Source organism: Capra hircus, chromosome 4 (assembly GCF_001704415.2).
Source record: "Capra hircus breed San Clemente chromosome 4, ASM170441v1, whole genome shotgun sequence".
Lineage (NCBI taxonomy): Eukaryota > Metazoa > Chordata > Mammalia > Artiodactyla > Bovidae > Capra > Capra hircus.
In genome coordinates this window covers 89598932-89615411 of record NC_030811.1, presented here as the reverse complement: position 1 = coordinate 89615411, position 16480 = coordinate 89598932, and the positions used below count along the sequence as shown (strand labels likewise).

Here is a 16480-nt window from a genome sequence, read left to right as displayed (position 1 = left end):
CATATTAGTCTTAGGCGATAGAAATTTTTTACAGTATAGAATGTGATGATAAAAGAAGACCACCAAAATTCATCACATTCATTATTAACAACCTGTAGCTCATTTCTGAACTTCTAAATGTGTGATTTTCATGACTGGAACAAAGGTTTACACATGATTTGTTTACACCCTAAAATTATTTATATAGCCTTCACTGCACAGGATCTTGCTTTACTAAATGCAAGTCAGGCTTGAAGTCTCTGACAGTGTGAAAGGCTTGAATTAACATTTTCTATGAGAAGCACCATTTGTGACTGCTGAAATCTTACTATAAGTTTGTCACAACTTGACAACAGATGTGTTTTATGGTTAAAAAGTAGAAACTACATTGCAAATCAGAGAACAATATTTCCCTTCAGATTACCTTTGCAGGTATATCTGAAAACTGAACAATGACTCAATGTTTTCATTTACCAAAATTATGAAGAAGAGTTAGTGGTAAATCAGAGTAAAATCAGCTATTAGCAATTTGAAAGACTAATGATAGACACCTCAGTGATACCTGGACATGACAAAAGTCAGAGTAAGTACTTCCCTTCAATTTTTCTAAATTGATAAAGAAACCTCAGGCAATCCATAAAATGAACTTTAAACATGTGCCATGGTTTGCTGGGACTTGTTTATAAAACGTTTTTTCCTATCCTATTAGAGAGAGCTATGAACCCTGAAATGACAAGTTAAATATTTACACTTATAAAAATAAATAATAATTCATTAAATAATTGTTCTTATGCACCCAGACTATCATGGCTCAACTGGTTCCTATCATATTGAACAGGATTTTTTAAAAAATAGCCAATAAGCTTGATTTAGTGTTCACTCATCTTGAGACATAAAAACAAAATACTTATTTACTACTAGGAAACCTAATGAATCAAGATAAATCCCAGATCTGAAATGTTCAAAAGGATCTTTCTGAGACACCTCCAATTCTGTCATATGTGTTGCTGCTTTCTCTTACTATATGTGATGAGGAAAAGGAAACACTTACTGACGACGGTGCATTCCAAGTATCTTCTGAAATTCTTTCAGCTCTTTTTCAAGGATTGGGTATTCATAGACATCATCCAGCACATTCCTGTAGATGGTCTGGGGTGGGGGTGGGGGGCAGAAAATGGCAGGTGAATTGGTCTGGTGTCTATTTTGTAAGGATTAAGACTCAAACAGTGGGTAACCTGATCAGAGAGATAACTGGAATCCAGAACAATGCAAGGGGTTAAACCAGGCACCAAAGAGCTCCTGAGTGGGGGTTCTACCTTAGGGCCCCTTGCTCAACTGTGTGGCTCTCTGGGGCCACAAAACTCTTAGGGGCTATGGGTAGGTAGGAGCTACTCAAAATTCCCAGGCCTGTTCTACAATGTATTTTTAGAAATAAAAGCCACATAATCATTTGGGTTGGAGAAGGCAATGGCACCCCACTCCAGTACTCTTGCCTGGAAAATCCCACGGATGGAGGAGCCTGGGGGCTGCAGTCCATGGGGTCACTAAGAGTCGGACATGACTGAGCGACTTCACTTTCACTTTTCATTTTCATGCACTGGAGAAGGAAATGGCAACCCACTCCAGTGTTCTTGCCTGGAGAATCCCAGGGACAGGGGAGCCTGGTGGGCTGCAGTCTATGGGGTCGCACAGAGTTGGACATGACTGAAGTGACTTAGCAGCAATCATTTGGGAAGGAAAAAGAAATCTGTTGAATTAAACTAACCAGTTGTTTTGAAAATAACAATAGTTAGTCAGAGACTTGGTTTAAACCAGTTTTTAACTGGATGTCTAAAGATATTTTAATTTTGAAATCAAAATGACTTCTTTCATGAAGACAAAGTCAGTTTAGACACTTGCCTCTTCTGAAATAGAACTCTTCCCCGCACGGATTCCACTGCACCCCTTATCTGAATTGACCTGCACAGCTAACATGCTTTTGGTGGCTAAAAGAGTCCAGCTGTCTACAAACTGTCTCCAGAGAATCATCTGTGTTGAAAAGACACTGCAGCCTACTCATGATTAGAAACACGTATCAGCTTACCTAATTTAAAATGTAAATCTAGGTTTAGCATCAATTTTATAAGTTATGATTGTTTTAAATGTCTCAAAATACACCAGGTCCTGAAAAAGTTTCATAATGTATACATTGTCAATATATATGTTCTTATATGACAAAAATGATGTTTTATCTCACTATTGTAGATATGGGACTGGTTAGTTTAAACCTATAATACATCTCAACATATTAGGCAGTATCAAATTTTAAAGTATGTTTTATTTAACCTCCCTTAATTATTTCATTTGCAATCAAAATTCTCATGACATGTAAAATAAATAACCTTAAATGACTTTAAAACTTGCCTTCTACATTTATTCACATAGAATTATTTAAAGTTAAAAATTTCTAACTATGTAAATAATATTTGGCTTCAGAAGTCAAAACAAACAAATACTTTGAATCATAACTTCAATATTACAAACAAGTTAGAGGACTGTAACATACAAATGAGATTACTGAAACGCACAACTGAAAATAAAATCAGTCATTCAGCATCAAAGAGTAACTGAATAACTGGAAGTTTTACATTACCTTTAAAAACATTTTTGAATGTTCATCTTCATGTAACCAGTCTTTGTACAGAGCAATCCACTGGGAAACAAGATGCAAGACCTTCCGTTTCCGACAAGGAACATCTGAATTTTCTCCTTTGCCTTGATACTTCTTAGCAGAATAGGTGCAAATAGTTAAGAAAGAATACTGCATTGTTGCAAGTAAAAATATGAAGAGATCCATTTATTATTTTCACAAAATATGTTAAAGCACGATTTTGAAAAAAATCTACAAGTTTCTGTATACGTAGGAAGAAAAGAACATGTGTAGGGAAAGTAACAGGTGTGCACTGAAAAAAGCAAAAGGGAACCCAGAAAAGTGATTTACATGCACTTGGTGGCAGGCCATGAGGATAAGGACTGGATGGTCAAACTGACAAATGTATCACACAGTTCCACAAGCAGTGCGGGTTAATGCCACTTTGAAGAGATACCAGATGAGCCATTAATCACAAGGGTGGCTTCAAGAAATCTGGCCTCACTACATAGGTGGACACTGTTTCCATCAAGATGACATCAGAAGTAGGCCACGTACACTTTGATCCTCAGAAATATACATTCTACTTTAGTGCCAAATGAGCATAGATTTCTGGAGCATAATTTGTGGTGTGATTCAACTGTCCACCCCCAGGAATTTACATGGAAAAAAAAAAGAAATGGATAAGTGTACAACTGTAAGTAAAAAGGGCTGCCAATTTAATTTTCCCTGAGATAAAAAAATATTAAATAGGTGTAACTTAAAGGCTTCAACCACTGAAAACAGTTAAATAAATTACTGCATATCCATTTAAAGGACTCTCTTGTAGCCATAAGGCTGATGGTCCAGCACTCTATTTGCTGACACAGGGCATCCACAATATACTGTTAATTAGGAAAGCAAGTAAGAAAAGAGTATGTGAGGATCATCCATTTCTATTAACTATGTTTATTTACATGGTCATTGCCTGGAAAGATATATACTGATAGTTAACAGTGGCTTCTTAAAGTAATGAGATTTCAGAGAACATGAATTATTTTTATTATACTTACAAGCATTCCCCAATTTGTATACAATGACAATGTGTTAACTAACTATGCTGTTAAAATTAAATAAAAATAACAACCTCAAAGGCAACATGCTTAAAACCTTAGGAATAAGACAGAAGCCTGGCACTTCCCAAAACAGCCTAGTGTTTTTGCCTCCCAACTTATCATTTCTGAGTATCTAGGACGCATTAAAAAATTAACTAGAAATAGAAAATGCTATGACACCAAAGACAGGTAGGCTTTAGGGTTAGTGGACAGGATTCTATATTCTTTAATGCCAATATATAATAGCAAAACAGGGATAATTCTATATCAGACTTTGTAACATTTTTTATAATCTGCTCATTTAAAAGAAGTATTTATTTGGGTCTTAACAGCAGGATGTAGGAACTAGTTCCCCGACTAGGGATCGAACCTGGCCCCCTGCATTGGGAAAGCAGTGTCTAAGCCACTGGATCACCAGAGAGGTCCCCTTTGTAGCTATTTTAAAACATAATTCAGCCACTGTCTCCCCAACCCACAAAAGTACATCAAGGACTGAATGGATAAAAAGATGTGGCATTTATACACAGTGGAATACTATATATAAGATCATGGCATCCGGCCCCATCACTTCATGGCAAATAGATGGGGAAACAGTGGAAACGGTGAGACTGTATTTTTTTGATCTTCAAAATCACTGCAGATGGTGACTGCAGACGTGAAATTAAAAGACACTTGCTTCTTGGAAGAAAAGTTATGACCAATCTAGACAGCTTATTAAAAAGTAGACATTACTTTGCCAATAAAGGTCTGTCTAGTCAAGGCTATGGTTTTTCCATTTGTCATGTATGGATGTGAGAGTTAGACTATAAAGAAAGCTGAACAGCAAAGAACTGATGCTTTTGAACTGTGGTGTTGGAGAAGACTCTTGAGAGTCCCTTGGACTGCAAGGAGATCCAACCAGTCCATCCTAAAGGAAATCAGTCCTGAATATTCATTGGAAGGACTGATGACGAAGTTGAAACTCTAGTACTTCGGCCATCTGATGTGAAGAACAGACTCATTGGAAAAGACCCTGATGCTGGGAAAGATTGAAGGTGAGAGGAGAAGGGGACAGAGGATGAGATGGTTGGATAGCATCACCGACGCGATGGACAGGAGTTTGAGTAGGCTCTGGGAGGTGGTGATAGATAGACAGGGAAGCCTGGCGTGCTGCAGTCCATGGGGTCGCAAAGAGTCGACATGACTGAGCGACTGAACTGAATAGTATTTATATATATATATATATACACACACATAGAATAGTATTTATATTATATTGAACAGTGTGTGTGTGTATATATATATATATAAATGGTACCACTTTACCATACAGTAGAAATTAACATATTATAAATCAAATATAATTCAATAAAAAATTTAAAAATAGAGGAGAAAAGTTATAGATAACACTGAATATTTTAGAATGGATACAGCTGGGGGGGGGGGGGCGGCGGGCAGGAAATACTTAAAATCCTTGTTATTTCACCATGAAATTAAAGCAACTAATTCAGAAAACTAACTCAGAAAAAAAAAAAAAAGTACATCAAGGACATCTGATTTCTTTGATGTCTACCTGTGAAACAAACTCAGGCAAACACAAAGAATTTGTTAAAGTATGCATTTCTTCTACTTTTTCTCTTGAAAGGCATAATATAAGGATTTATCTTGCATTATTTCTACTTATGCAAATGCTCTTTTTGTCTTTTCCTGTGACCTTCATGGCTTGACTTCTGATAAAGAAAACACTCTTTCTTAAACATTGCAAGGCAAGACACTCATTGGGAAACTGCAGGCGTTTCCATGGCATGGCTTCCTGGCCTTTGATCTGTTGCATCTCTTCTAGTCAGTGTATGCAATTCTAAAGCCTCCTTAACTGGTCATTAACCCTCTAATCACATCCATCATCCTAAGACAGCGTGCCCTGACAAAGCTCTGAAATGATGACAGCTGACTGGGGGTGGGAGTGGGGGGTCAGACCTCCCAAGTGGGAAATCCTTGTCTTCCCTAGGACACTTGCCCAGAAAAACACTATCACACGCATGCTTCCCCACCCATGTGGGCTGGCACTAACTGATTGATTGTCTTGTAAGTTCAGTTACTGCCAATCCACTCAACCTCTTGACTCTGGGGTTTACCCAGTAGGCCAAATTCATCTCTAGATTCTAAAGCCTTGTGACACAGGTTTGAAGAAAACATAGCATCAACACACCATGTACCCACGACACAGAATGTGAAAACAGCAGCTCTGCATCTCTGGTCCCCCCTGCATACTCTGTCTCATTTCATCTTTCACCTTGGCTACCATGATATTAATATTTAACACAGCCACACTCTACTGAGGGCTTGACTAAACGAAGAAAGGCAGTTAATTCCTAATGTGAGACATCTGTCTGAGAGGAAGCCGACACAGCATCCTGAAGCTAATGAAGGATATTGCCTCAACAGCGCCTGGCACAAGTCGTCAGTTGTCATGAAGACTGTGTACGTGAGAAGGAAGTCATCAAGGAGAGTCTCTGCAAAGAAAGGAAAAACAAACACAAGGTGAGCAAATCGGAGATAAGAGGGGAAAGCTGCTTGGCCAGGCTCTGGAAGAGTGTGCACAGCAGAAACATGATAAATGGCGGTGGCAGTGGGAGGGGTAAGGTTAGCAGAATTTTAGCACAAAATACATTTATTACAGTTACTTTTAAAAACTCTATACAGAATGCCTCAAGCGATGAGATTTCTTTTCTATTACAAGGCTCTCTAAACATATAATTTTGTCATCTGTTTTTTCCTTTCCTAAAACCTCATCTATATCTGTGGGTACAGATGTTATGGAAAACCAATGTATTAAAAAAATGTGCCTTAAAAAATAAATTTTATATGATTTCTGAAGTATGTACTCCAGAACTACAGGAAATGACACCAATAAGTTCTAATCCCTGGAGGCTCAGATGGTAAAGAATCTGCCTGTAATGCAGGAGACCTAGGTTTGAACCCTAGATTAGGAAGATCCTTCGGAGAGGGCATGGCATCCCACTTCAGTATTCTTGCCTAGAGAATCCTCATGGAGAGAGGAGCCTGGTGGGCTACAGTTCATGGGGTCGCAGAGTTGGACACAACTGAGCGAGTAAGCACAGCACAAAAGCCATTTACCTAAGTCTAGGGTAAGAACAATGGATAATAAAAGCCAGAGGATCCACGGCAATTTCCAAGGCCATTCACTTTTATCTCTTGAAAGCATCTGTAAGAAGTTGGGAAAGTGAAGAGTGATTTTCTTCTTGCTGTGAAGAGACAGGGCTGAGTCCAGTTAAAAATGGAGAGCAGATAAAAAGGATGATGACATACTCCTTCCTAATTCCTTTTCTACCTCTTCAATACAAACAGGTCCCATTTTTATTGCCTCTTTGGCTTAGTGCTCTTTACAAAGTCCAGCTTATGTATAATATGGAACTGCTAAACAGGCAAACTCCAATAAACTTCAAAAATGATAGAAAGACTTATGTTCAGAATGCAAAGCAGACATTTTGCCATAGTAGTCTTTATTTACTCTCCATATCTCAGAATTCATTTTACTCTATTATTTAGTTTTCATGTTGTTTACATTCTGGATACCAAAATTTTAGCTATCTGAAATACTACTAAATTCTATGAATAGTGAGCTTGTGTACTTAATAGCATTGATGCTCTTTCATACTACAAATGTGAAAGCAGAAAGAATTGTCCAGAACAGAACTCTATAGCTCCATTTAAAGACTGGAAAAATTCCATACTTTTAGAAATAACCAGCAACTCTCCTTTAAAAGTTATCAGTGCAAAACAGACTGTTTTGAAGAATATAAAATTCTGATAAAAAGAGGCTGTGAACGACACCTACAGCCCTCTATCAGCTGCAGGGGTTAACTTATTTCCATGGTTTGTTTATGCTATAAAATAGCAAGATACTCTTGATCTACATAGAGTAGTAAAGTGGTTGCAAATGGTACTGGGTTACCAAAACGTCTTGCTTTCTAGAAGCTCTTTATGAAAATGAATCAGAGGTGTTCATGAAGAGGATTAGGGACTTTTTTTTCAAAGGTATTTATTTTTTTCAGATAAGCAACAGTGAAAAAGTGAAAAAGTCAAAATGTTAGTCACTCAGTTGTGTCTGACTTTTGGCAATCCCAGGGACTATCGCCCACCAGGCTCTTCTGTCCATGGAATTCTCCAGGTAAGAATACTGGAGAAGGTTGCCATTCCCTTCTCCAGGGGATCTTCCCAACCCAGGGATCGAATCTGGTCTCCTGTGCTGCAGGCAGATTCTTTACTGTCTGAGCCACCAGGGAAGCCCAAGCAACAGGATTCCTCACTAAAAATAAAATAAAATTTGAAAAACGCCACCTAAAATGTAAAATAAGCCTAAGCTTACACATACTGCATCACATGCAGTATGTGAAGAGTCACTATTACTGTTAGTCTGTGGAAACAGCAAGTTCTCAGATGTGCCGAGGCCTTGCTGGACATATATTAAGGCCAGCACAGGAAAGCTGCGGGACTGTGGCTGGCTGCACAACCGAGTGCAAGTGGACTCATGCAGCCTAAGTTCATAGCAGAATATTAATAAGTTCTCTACTTAGGTCCTTGCTCACAAAAGTTTCCAATCCATGCACAAAAAGGCAGAAGAAATTTTATTCTAAGGTCTATCCCCAAGCTAATTAACCCACAGCGCAAGCTAGTCACTGGCCTCCTAGTGAAAACTTTGGAATGTACATTAGAAATGTTTGCATCTCTTTCATTACAGGGTTTTAAATAGATGAAGTTAAAATCCAACAATGGTGTGACGTCTGAACCCCTAGGCTATCTGGGAAACTAACTTGCAAACTATCACTCTGGGATGCTGCTGAACAATAATGTTCACAAATTAGGACATTTCTCTGTACTAAATATGGTTGATGAGAATCCTCAGCTTCTGTGGTCTGATTAGAAGTTAAGTCTTTTTTGCATTAAATATTAGATACAGGCAGTAAGGACCTCAGAGAAGCCTAGAATTACTTTAGGCTTTCTAATGGGCCCTTACAGATTGGAGCAAATAATACACAGAAGCCAGTGGGTGACATCACTGAGTACCTCATACAAGTCAGCATACAAAGTTTTTGGTGTGACACTCAGGTTCAGATGCTTTGGAATGTTCTTATGTGTGCGCTCAGTTGCTCGACTGTGTCCTTGTGATCCCAAGGACTGTAGCCTACCAGGCTCTTCTGTCCATGGAACTGTCCAGGCAAGAATACTAGAATGAATTGCCATTTCCTCCTCCAGGGTATCCTCCTGATCAAGGGATCAAACCTGCATCTCTTGCGTCTTCTGCATTGGCAGACGGGTTCTTTAACACCAAGCCACCTAGGAAGCCCCTTGGAATGTTCTTACACTTAGCTAATTTAATGGGGTTGGGAATATTCTCTAATCAAGTTTTACTCCATGAAAAAGTCACATAAAAAAGAACACCATACTGGAAATACCTATAAATAATATATACAGTATTTCATGCAATAAAGACCTGTATTAGTAAAATAAAAAGAACACCATTAACTTTGACATAAGCAGCCATTCCACTCCAAAACAGTCTTAGATGATGAACTGAGTGACTCTGAGAGTTTGGCTGGATGGTGGCAAAACCATTTGGCACTCAATTCCATTAACCAGCTCATACAAGATAATATTTTGTTGAGGGCTTTGACCCAGAAATGTTTATTTTCCTTGAAGCTACTAGCATATTTAATATTCAACAGCATTTACCTAATTATCTCCCTGCCATAGAAATAATAATTAAAGTAAAAACAATGAGGCTATATAGAAACATCTCCAGTTAAAAATCTAACAAAAAGAACAGCTAAAATTCCTTATGAATAGAACAGATTCCCAACACTCCTAATTCAAATCTTTATATAACTACCATTTTGTTCTGAAAATTTTCTACATAAAAAGAGCTTTCCTTTATTCTTTTCAGTACTGGTATTTTTTTTTTTTTTTGCCGCATATGAAAGTAATTGAGTGATTTAATCAAAAAGACACACTTGAAATAGAAGTGCATTTTAATAGCCATGCTTCAAAAAAAAGGCTGTCCCATTGGTATTTAGACATATTTTTAGAAGCACAATGGCTATATAAATGATCCCCTGAAGACTATTAGCCAACAATGGCCATTTAGAAAGACTAGCAAATCCACTGGCAACCATATTAAAACACTATAATTATATATTATATTATATACTGCTTAATTAATGGTAATTTAAGACTCTAGGTAGAAAAGCACTTTTGTGTATAAAAATATCTTTCACTTAAACACATTCATAGTTGCCACACAGACTCACATTCTGAATAAAAAGATGCATTCATTTATTTCTAGCTTAATGAATACCTAGGTATTAATATACAAAAAACCTGTCTTTGAAATTCTATCCATTAAATAAAATCACTAAATCTAATCTCAAGTTCTTGGCTCATCACTGACAAAAATACTCAGCTAACCTTTTTGGGCATACCCCCTCTTCCCACAAATAATACAAAATTTTGTAGTGGATTTTTAATTACAAGAATTACTTTTTGCAGTATAAAAGCAATATGCTAAGAACAATCAAAACTGGAAGGTAAATATTACAGTTTTAAGACTACGTAACTTGAAATAAAATATATTAATATGCTGTAAAAATCTAAAGAATAGCTCTAAAATTTGTGTCTATAATTAGCCATGATGTTAATTAATACAGAACTTTTCCCGATCATCTGCTACTTTTTAAACTTAAAGGCATAAGAAAAGAACTGTCTATTTTTATTTGATTTTACTTGAATGTATTTTTCTTTTATGCATAAATTAAAATTTTTTCTATCATTTTTAGTGTATAAAGCACTAAAACTTTCCATTTTAATTCTACAAAGCACAAAGGTTTCTAGAACATCCCCAAGTTATGTCAAGGTGAAATGGTAATTGGCTTGGTATAGATCCATTTATAGAGTTCTGATATGAAAGGAAATGGTCTAAATGCTTCCAAAAATTCTAAGCTTAATGCCTTTTTCTTTTTTCAGATATATAAAAAAAAGAAAAAACAAAACAAAACTCTGAAGTCCAGAAATCATGAGTATAGGGTGACTTAGGAGCAATTAGAAAAATCTACTTCAGTTTTATTTTCCAACACTCGCCAACAAAATGCACTGCAATAATGAAACCACTCACCAGTTAAAGTAAATTACCAAGAAAGCGAATGAACGGGATTTTGACAGACAATGGCTTATTAGAGCCATTTGATCTATGTAAGGTAATGTGAATATTCAACATTTCTGTACTAACTCATATTACCTAAAGTACTGTTGGTAGTTTTGTTTCACATGTATTTCTACGTCAGATGCAATGAAATTTAAGGTGCTCTAAAATATGCTTGACTTAACCTTTATTCCAAAGAACCAAGAAAAGCTTTGTACTTGAAAGGGCCTATTTCTGGCCCTGGAATGTAACAACTTACCATTATTTTTTAAGAAGCAGTGCCAAAATGTACCATGTCATCTGATTAAGCACAAACAAAATAATTTCATGTTCATGCTTGAATCATAGGCTCAAGTGCTAGGCCTCTGATAGGAGTTGTACCTCTTGCTCAGTGTATTTCACATTTCAAAAAGCAGTATTCGTGATGTCAAATGCAGCTGTTTACTACAGCTTTTAAATTCAGTTGATTCCTGCAGAATTTTACAATTTCACCACAGTACTGCTTAGCCATTTTAAAACTGCCAAATCCTGAGATATAGTTTTATTTTTAGATATCGATTACACAAGAAATGCTTATTCATTTAATGCTGTTTCTACATTAAACTTGAAAAGTCATCCCTTTAATGACTATAGATAGGGATGGCGTGGCACTCTTCCAATGATATAATCCGTTTTCATTTTAACTCGGAAAATTTGGTTTTAGAATCCCACCGCATTTCTTTAGGACAGAATGACTTGAGTGCCGCAGGTTTTATGCTCTTGGCTACATTTAATTCCACATGCTGCCTTTTAAAAATGTCACAAGAAGGAGCGTGGAATATTAACAGTGGTGCTTTTATCTTCTCCGCACAGAGAAAGGGTCACGTTTGCAGGTCGCTCTGTCGTCACAGAGGGGCCGGCCCGGTGAGCTCCTGCTGTCCCAGCCCCCATTAGCTGCTGCGTTCAGGCACAATTCATGGATCTGCCATGTCTGCTGGGAAGCTCAGAAGACATGTAGAGTGTGCAGAGAGAGTCAGAGAGCCTGCTTCCCACCTGGGGAGCCTTGAGCAGAGTACCTCACCCCCTGGGCCTTAGCACAATCACCTAAATCCACACCTAGCGGAGCTGTAGTTCAGTCAGATGGAACAGGATAGCTAAGGCATCTGGCAAAGAATCTGGTACACACAGATTCACAATAGATTCAAGAATCACAAGAATCACAGAATCACAACAGATTCAAGCACACAATAAATGCGTTCTGCTCTCTGCATGCATGCTAAGTCGCTTTAGTCGTGTTCAACTCTCTGTGACCCCATGACCTGTAGCTAGCCAGGCTCTTCTGTCCGTGGTGCTCTCCAGGCAAGAATATTGGAGTGAGTTGCCATGCCCTCCTTCAGGGGGATCTTCCTGACCCAGGGATTGAACCCGCATCTCCTACATTACAAGTAGATTCTTTACCACTGAGCCACGGGGGGAAGCTCATCTGTTCTTTAGTTTCCTAAACTAAAATTACTTATGTCTGTCCTTACCCGTTTCTCCAAGTGCTACCAGTCAACCAACCAAAACTGTGTACTGTGTGCAGAGGGAGGGTGAACTATACATAAGGCATTTGTTGAGGCACCAGGGGTTGATACAGGGAAGCACAGTGGCTGGTCCATGGCATGATCTAAGTTAGGTAACACTCCACCAAGCAGTACCAACATGGATGTCATAGGGGATGAAGGAGAGACTCCCGTATGCCAAGGAAGGTTTCACCAAACAGGTGGCATGTGACATGACCCCTGAACTTCTGAGAAGAACTGGAGGAGAAAGAAATTAAGTGTGTAAGCAAAGGAGTGGGTATGGGTGTGTGTCTGTGGCTGAGTCATAGGCCAGTGGTCTTTGAGACTTGATTCTTCCTAAAGATGTTTTGCGCTAGACAATATTTAAAACTCAGAAATCTGGCAACACCAGGTCCACAGTTCAGTTGGCAACCATGGTTTAGAGCTGATTGCACTTTTTATGCAGAGGGGCCTCCCAGTTTAGCACAGTTCTACTCTGCTTGGCTTCTGTTGTTCACCTGAACTGGCTGTGGACATGTGAGTTTGCCAGTCTTAGTCTATGGTATAGTTATGAAACAGTAATGGAAGGGTCATATGGTAAAACAGAAACCCTAAAAACGCACGTTGGAGCCAACTCCCAGGGTCTCTGAGCTCTAGACTAAGGTATCTGGGGCTCATTCTATATGAAAAGGAAAGTGAGTAGAGACTTTTGAGGTCAGAAGTGATGAAAGATACAGATTACACTTGCCACATCCCAAAAGTAACTGGGGATAAAGGACAAATGAGGGGAGGGAATGGCAACCCACTCCAGTGTTCTTGCCTGGAGAATCCCAGGGACAGGGGAGCCTGGTGGGCTGCTGTCTTTGGGGTTGCACAGAGTCGGACACGACTGAAGTGACTTAGCAGCAAGGGGAGGGAGGATGAGTTTATTTTTAAATGCACTGAGCCTGGATTCCCTAGGTTACTTTAAGTGAAACTACTGAGCAATATATCAAAGACCAGAGTTTGCTAACGAAGGCTAGATGAAGATGGAAGCTACTGTATAAAGAGACAGGTTGGGAACAACGTGAATTTTCAGCAACAGTCCTAAGAAGACGTAAGTAGAGGGCTGAGGGTTGAGCTGGGGTGGAAGTTCACATTCGGGTGATGGCAAGAGAAAGATGAACTAAAAAAAAAAAAAAAAAAGAGGAGAAAAAAGAAACTGGAGAACTGGGAGACAGAAATGTAATAGAAACGAACAAGAAAGGACTGGAAAAGAGAGCAGATTGAAAGTCTCCAAAGTTGCTGGAGGGAGGTCCGAGAGACAGAGCATCCAAAGGTCACTGGATGTGGCGTGTGATGGTCTCTGGTCTGAGACCAGACCAGAGATACGCCCCTTGGTAAGTCTCAGGCGCACACTCTAGTTGGACTGAAAAAAACTACAGATGTTCTGACAACCAGCTCTCACACCATCTAGCATACTGTTTCTCCCCAAAGACTCTCTTTGCAATTGTGCAGCTCATTGATCAGCAACAGCAGGTGCTCTCACGAATGAGCCAGGAGGTCAAATTTCTTCATGATCAATGCAAATATTGTTTTACTTAACAGTATATATGAGAGTATGGCAATTATCACAACTATGATGCTTAAAATACCAATCTGCCAGCATCTACCAACAAAAATTAATATCAAAGATTCGCTCAGTCTAACATAACTGAACTGAGTTGTTGAATCTTGTACAATCAACACCACACAATGATTTCTTAAGATACAAACTGTGTTCCTAAATACCTGGCAAATGTTCTAAAATTTCATGAAACAAAAGAAAGTTAATTTATACATTAAATCTTAAATCAGAAGTCTCAGGTCTGGATGTTGTGGTTCAGTCACTAAGTCATATCTGACTCTTTGCGACCACATGGATTGCAGGCCTGGTTATTTTAAGCAGTAACTCTAATCCTTGAATAAACTGCAAACAAGGTATGACATTTTTATCTCCTAAGCACTAAGCAGAATCTCTATTATCAGCTTTCTTTCAAAACTTGAAATATATCACCATTCTGAGTATTAATTATCCCCCCTTGGTCAGTGTCAATCACTAGCGCTGAATTTCAGACAAGTAAAACTTTATTTACTAACTTACTTTTGTTTCTGGTTAAAAAAATTTTTTTTAGGTACACTAGAAAAGCTACTTTAAACAAAGTTTAGCAATGGATACTCAACTGCCTATTTTAAAGTTAAGAACTGGCATGATAGCTAGATATATTAAAGATAAAAAGATATTCTACAAACTTACTCATTTAAAGTAAACACAACTAAGGCTCTTTCTAAGCAATTCTGCACAAGACCTTAGGCAAACTGAACGCTTCCAATACAAGAAAACTTACTTTAACATATTGCTTCTGTTTGAAAACATTTCTAGGATAAATATTTTAACCAGTGACTGACAGCAGACATGCCTTTGTGTCTGGTTTCCAGAACAGTCACTAGAGTTCTTTCCAATATCGCACGACTGCTTTCTTTCTTACACAGGTAAACGGAAGGCTTGCGGTTTAGAGTCACAAAGAAAGAATTGGTCACAACTGACAACTAAACTCCTATTACTTCAGGTTGAAGACAAAGTTGCAGGATAAAGTGTCAACCTTTGCAAAGATATGGAATTTGACTGGTGAGGTCACTAAAGAACTGCAAAGGGCAGTCTACAAGCTCCAGACTGATGACTATTCCGTCCATGTGAATATCTAAGCAAATCTCCACACCTACCACCACTACCCAGCACACGTATTTTAGCCTCAGTTCAGTTCAGTCCAGTCACTCAGTCGTGTCTGACTCTTTGCGAATCCATGGACTGCAGCACGCCAGGCCTCCCTCTGCATCACTAACTCCCAGAGTTTATTCAAACTCATGTCCATTGAGTCAGTGATGCCATCCAACCATCTCATCCTCTGTCATCCCCTTCTCCTCCCACCTTCCAGCTTTCCCAGCACCAGGGTCTTTTCAAATGAGTCAGTTCTTCCCATCAGGTGGCCAAAGTATTGGAGTTTCAGCTTCAACATCAGTCCTTCCAATAAATATTCAAGACTGATTTCCTTCAGGATGGACTGGTCAGATCTCCCTATAGTCCAAGGGACTCTCAAGAGTCTTCTATACCAGAGTTCAAAAGCATCAATTCTTTGGTGCTCAGCTTTCTTTATAGTCTAACTCTCACATCCATACATGACAAATGGAAAAACCATAGCCTTGACTAGACAGACCTTTGTGGACAAATAACTCTGCTTTTGAATATGCTATCTAGGTTGGTCATAACTTTTCTTCCAAGGAGTAAGCGTCTTTTAATTTCATGGTTGCAGTCACTATCTGCAGTGATTTTGGAGTTCAAAAAAAAAAAGTCTGCCACTGTTTCCCCCTCTATTTGCCATGAAGTGATGGGACCAGATGCCATGATCTTAGTTTACTGAATGTTGAGCTTTAAGCCAACTTTTTCACTGTCCTCTTTCACTTTCATCAAGAGGCTCTCTTCTTCACTTTCTGCCATAAGGGTGGTGTCATCTGCATATCTGAGGTTATTTCTCCCAGTAATCTTGATTCCAGCCTGTACTTCTTCCAGCCCAGCGTTTCTCATGATGTACTCTGCATAGAAGCTAAATAAGCAGAGTGACAACATACAGCCTTGATGTACTCCTTTTCCTATTTGGAACCAGTCTGTTTTTCCATGTCTAGTTCTAACTGTTGCTTCCTGACCTGCATACAGATTTCTCAAGAGGCAGATCAGGTGGTCTGGTAGAATTCTGAAGAATTTTCCACAAGTTGTTGTGATTCACACAGTCAAAGGCTTTGTCCTAGTTAATAAAGCAGATTATATGTTTCTCTGGAACTCTCTTGCTTTTTCTATGATCCAACCAATGTTGGCAATTTGATCTCTGGTTGCTCTGCCTTTTCTAAAACCAGCTTGAACATCTGGAAGTTCACGGTTTACGTAATGCTGAAGCCTGACTTGGAGAATTTTGAGTATTACTTTACCAGAATGTGAGATCGGAGAAGGCAATGGCACCCCACTCCAGTACTCTTGCTTGGAAAATCCCAT

The 16480-nt window shown here is 38.6% G+C and overlaps 1 protein-coding gene across 2 annotated transcripts in view; it reads right to left on the bottom strand.

Moving 5' to 3' along the window:
- The window catches only part of RAPGEF5 (Rap guanine nucleotide exchange factor 5), a 233107-nt gene that overhangs the window by 40885 nt on the left and 175742 nt on the right, over positions 1-16480 (bottom strand). For both annotated transcript variants that reach the window (XM_018047330.1, XM_018047329.1), the window contains exons 12-14: positions 6116-6194; positions 2612-2756; positions 1031-1128 (exon numbers count right to left, since the gene is read on the bottom strand). In XM_018047330.1, the coding sequence (XP_017902819.1) occupies positions 1031-1128; positions 2612-2756; positions 6116-6194 (322 nt within the window). The remainder of the gene's footprint in view (positions 1-1030; positions 1129-2611; positions 2757-6115; positions 6195-16480) is intronic.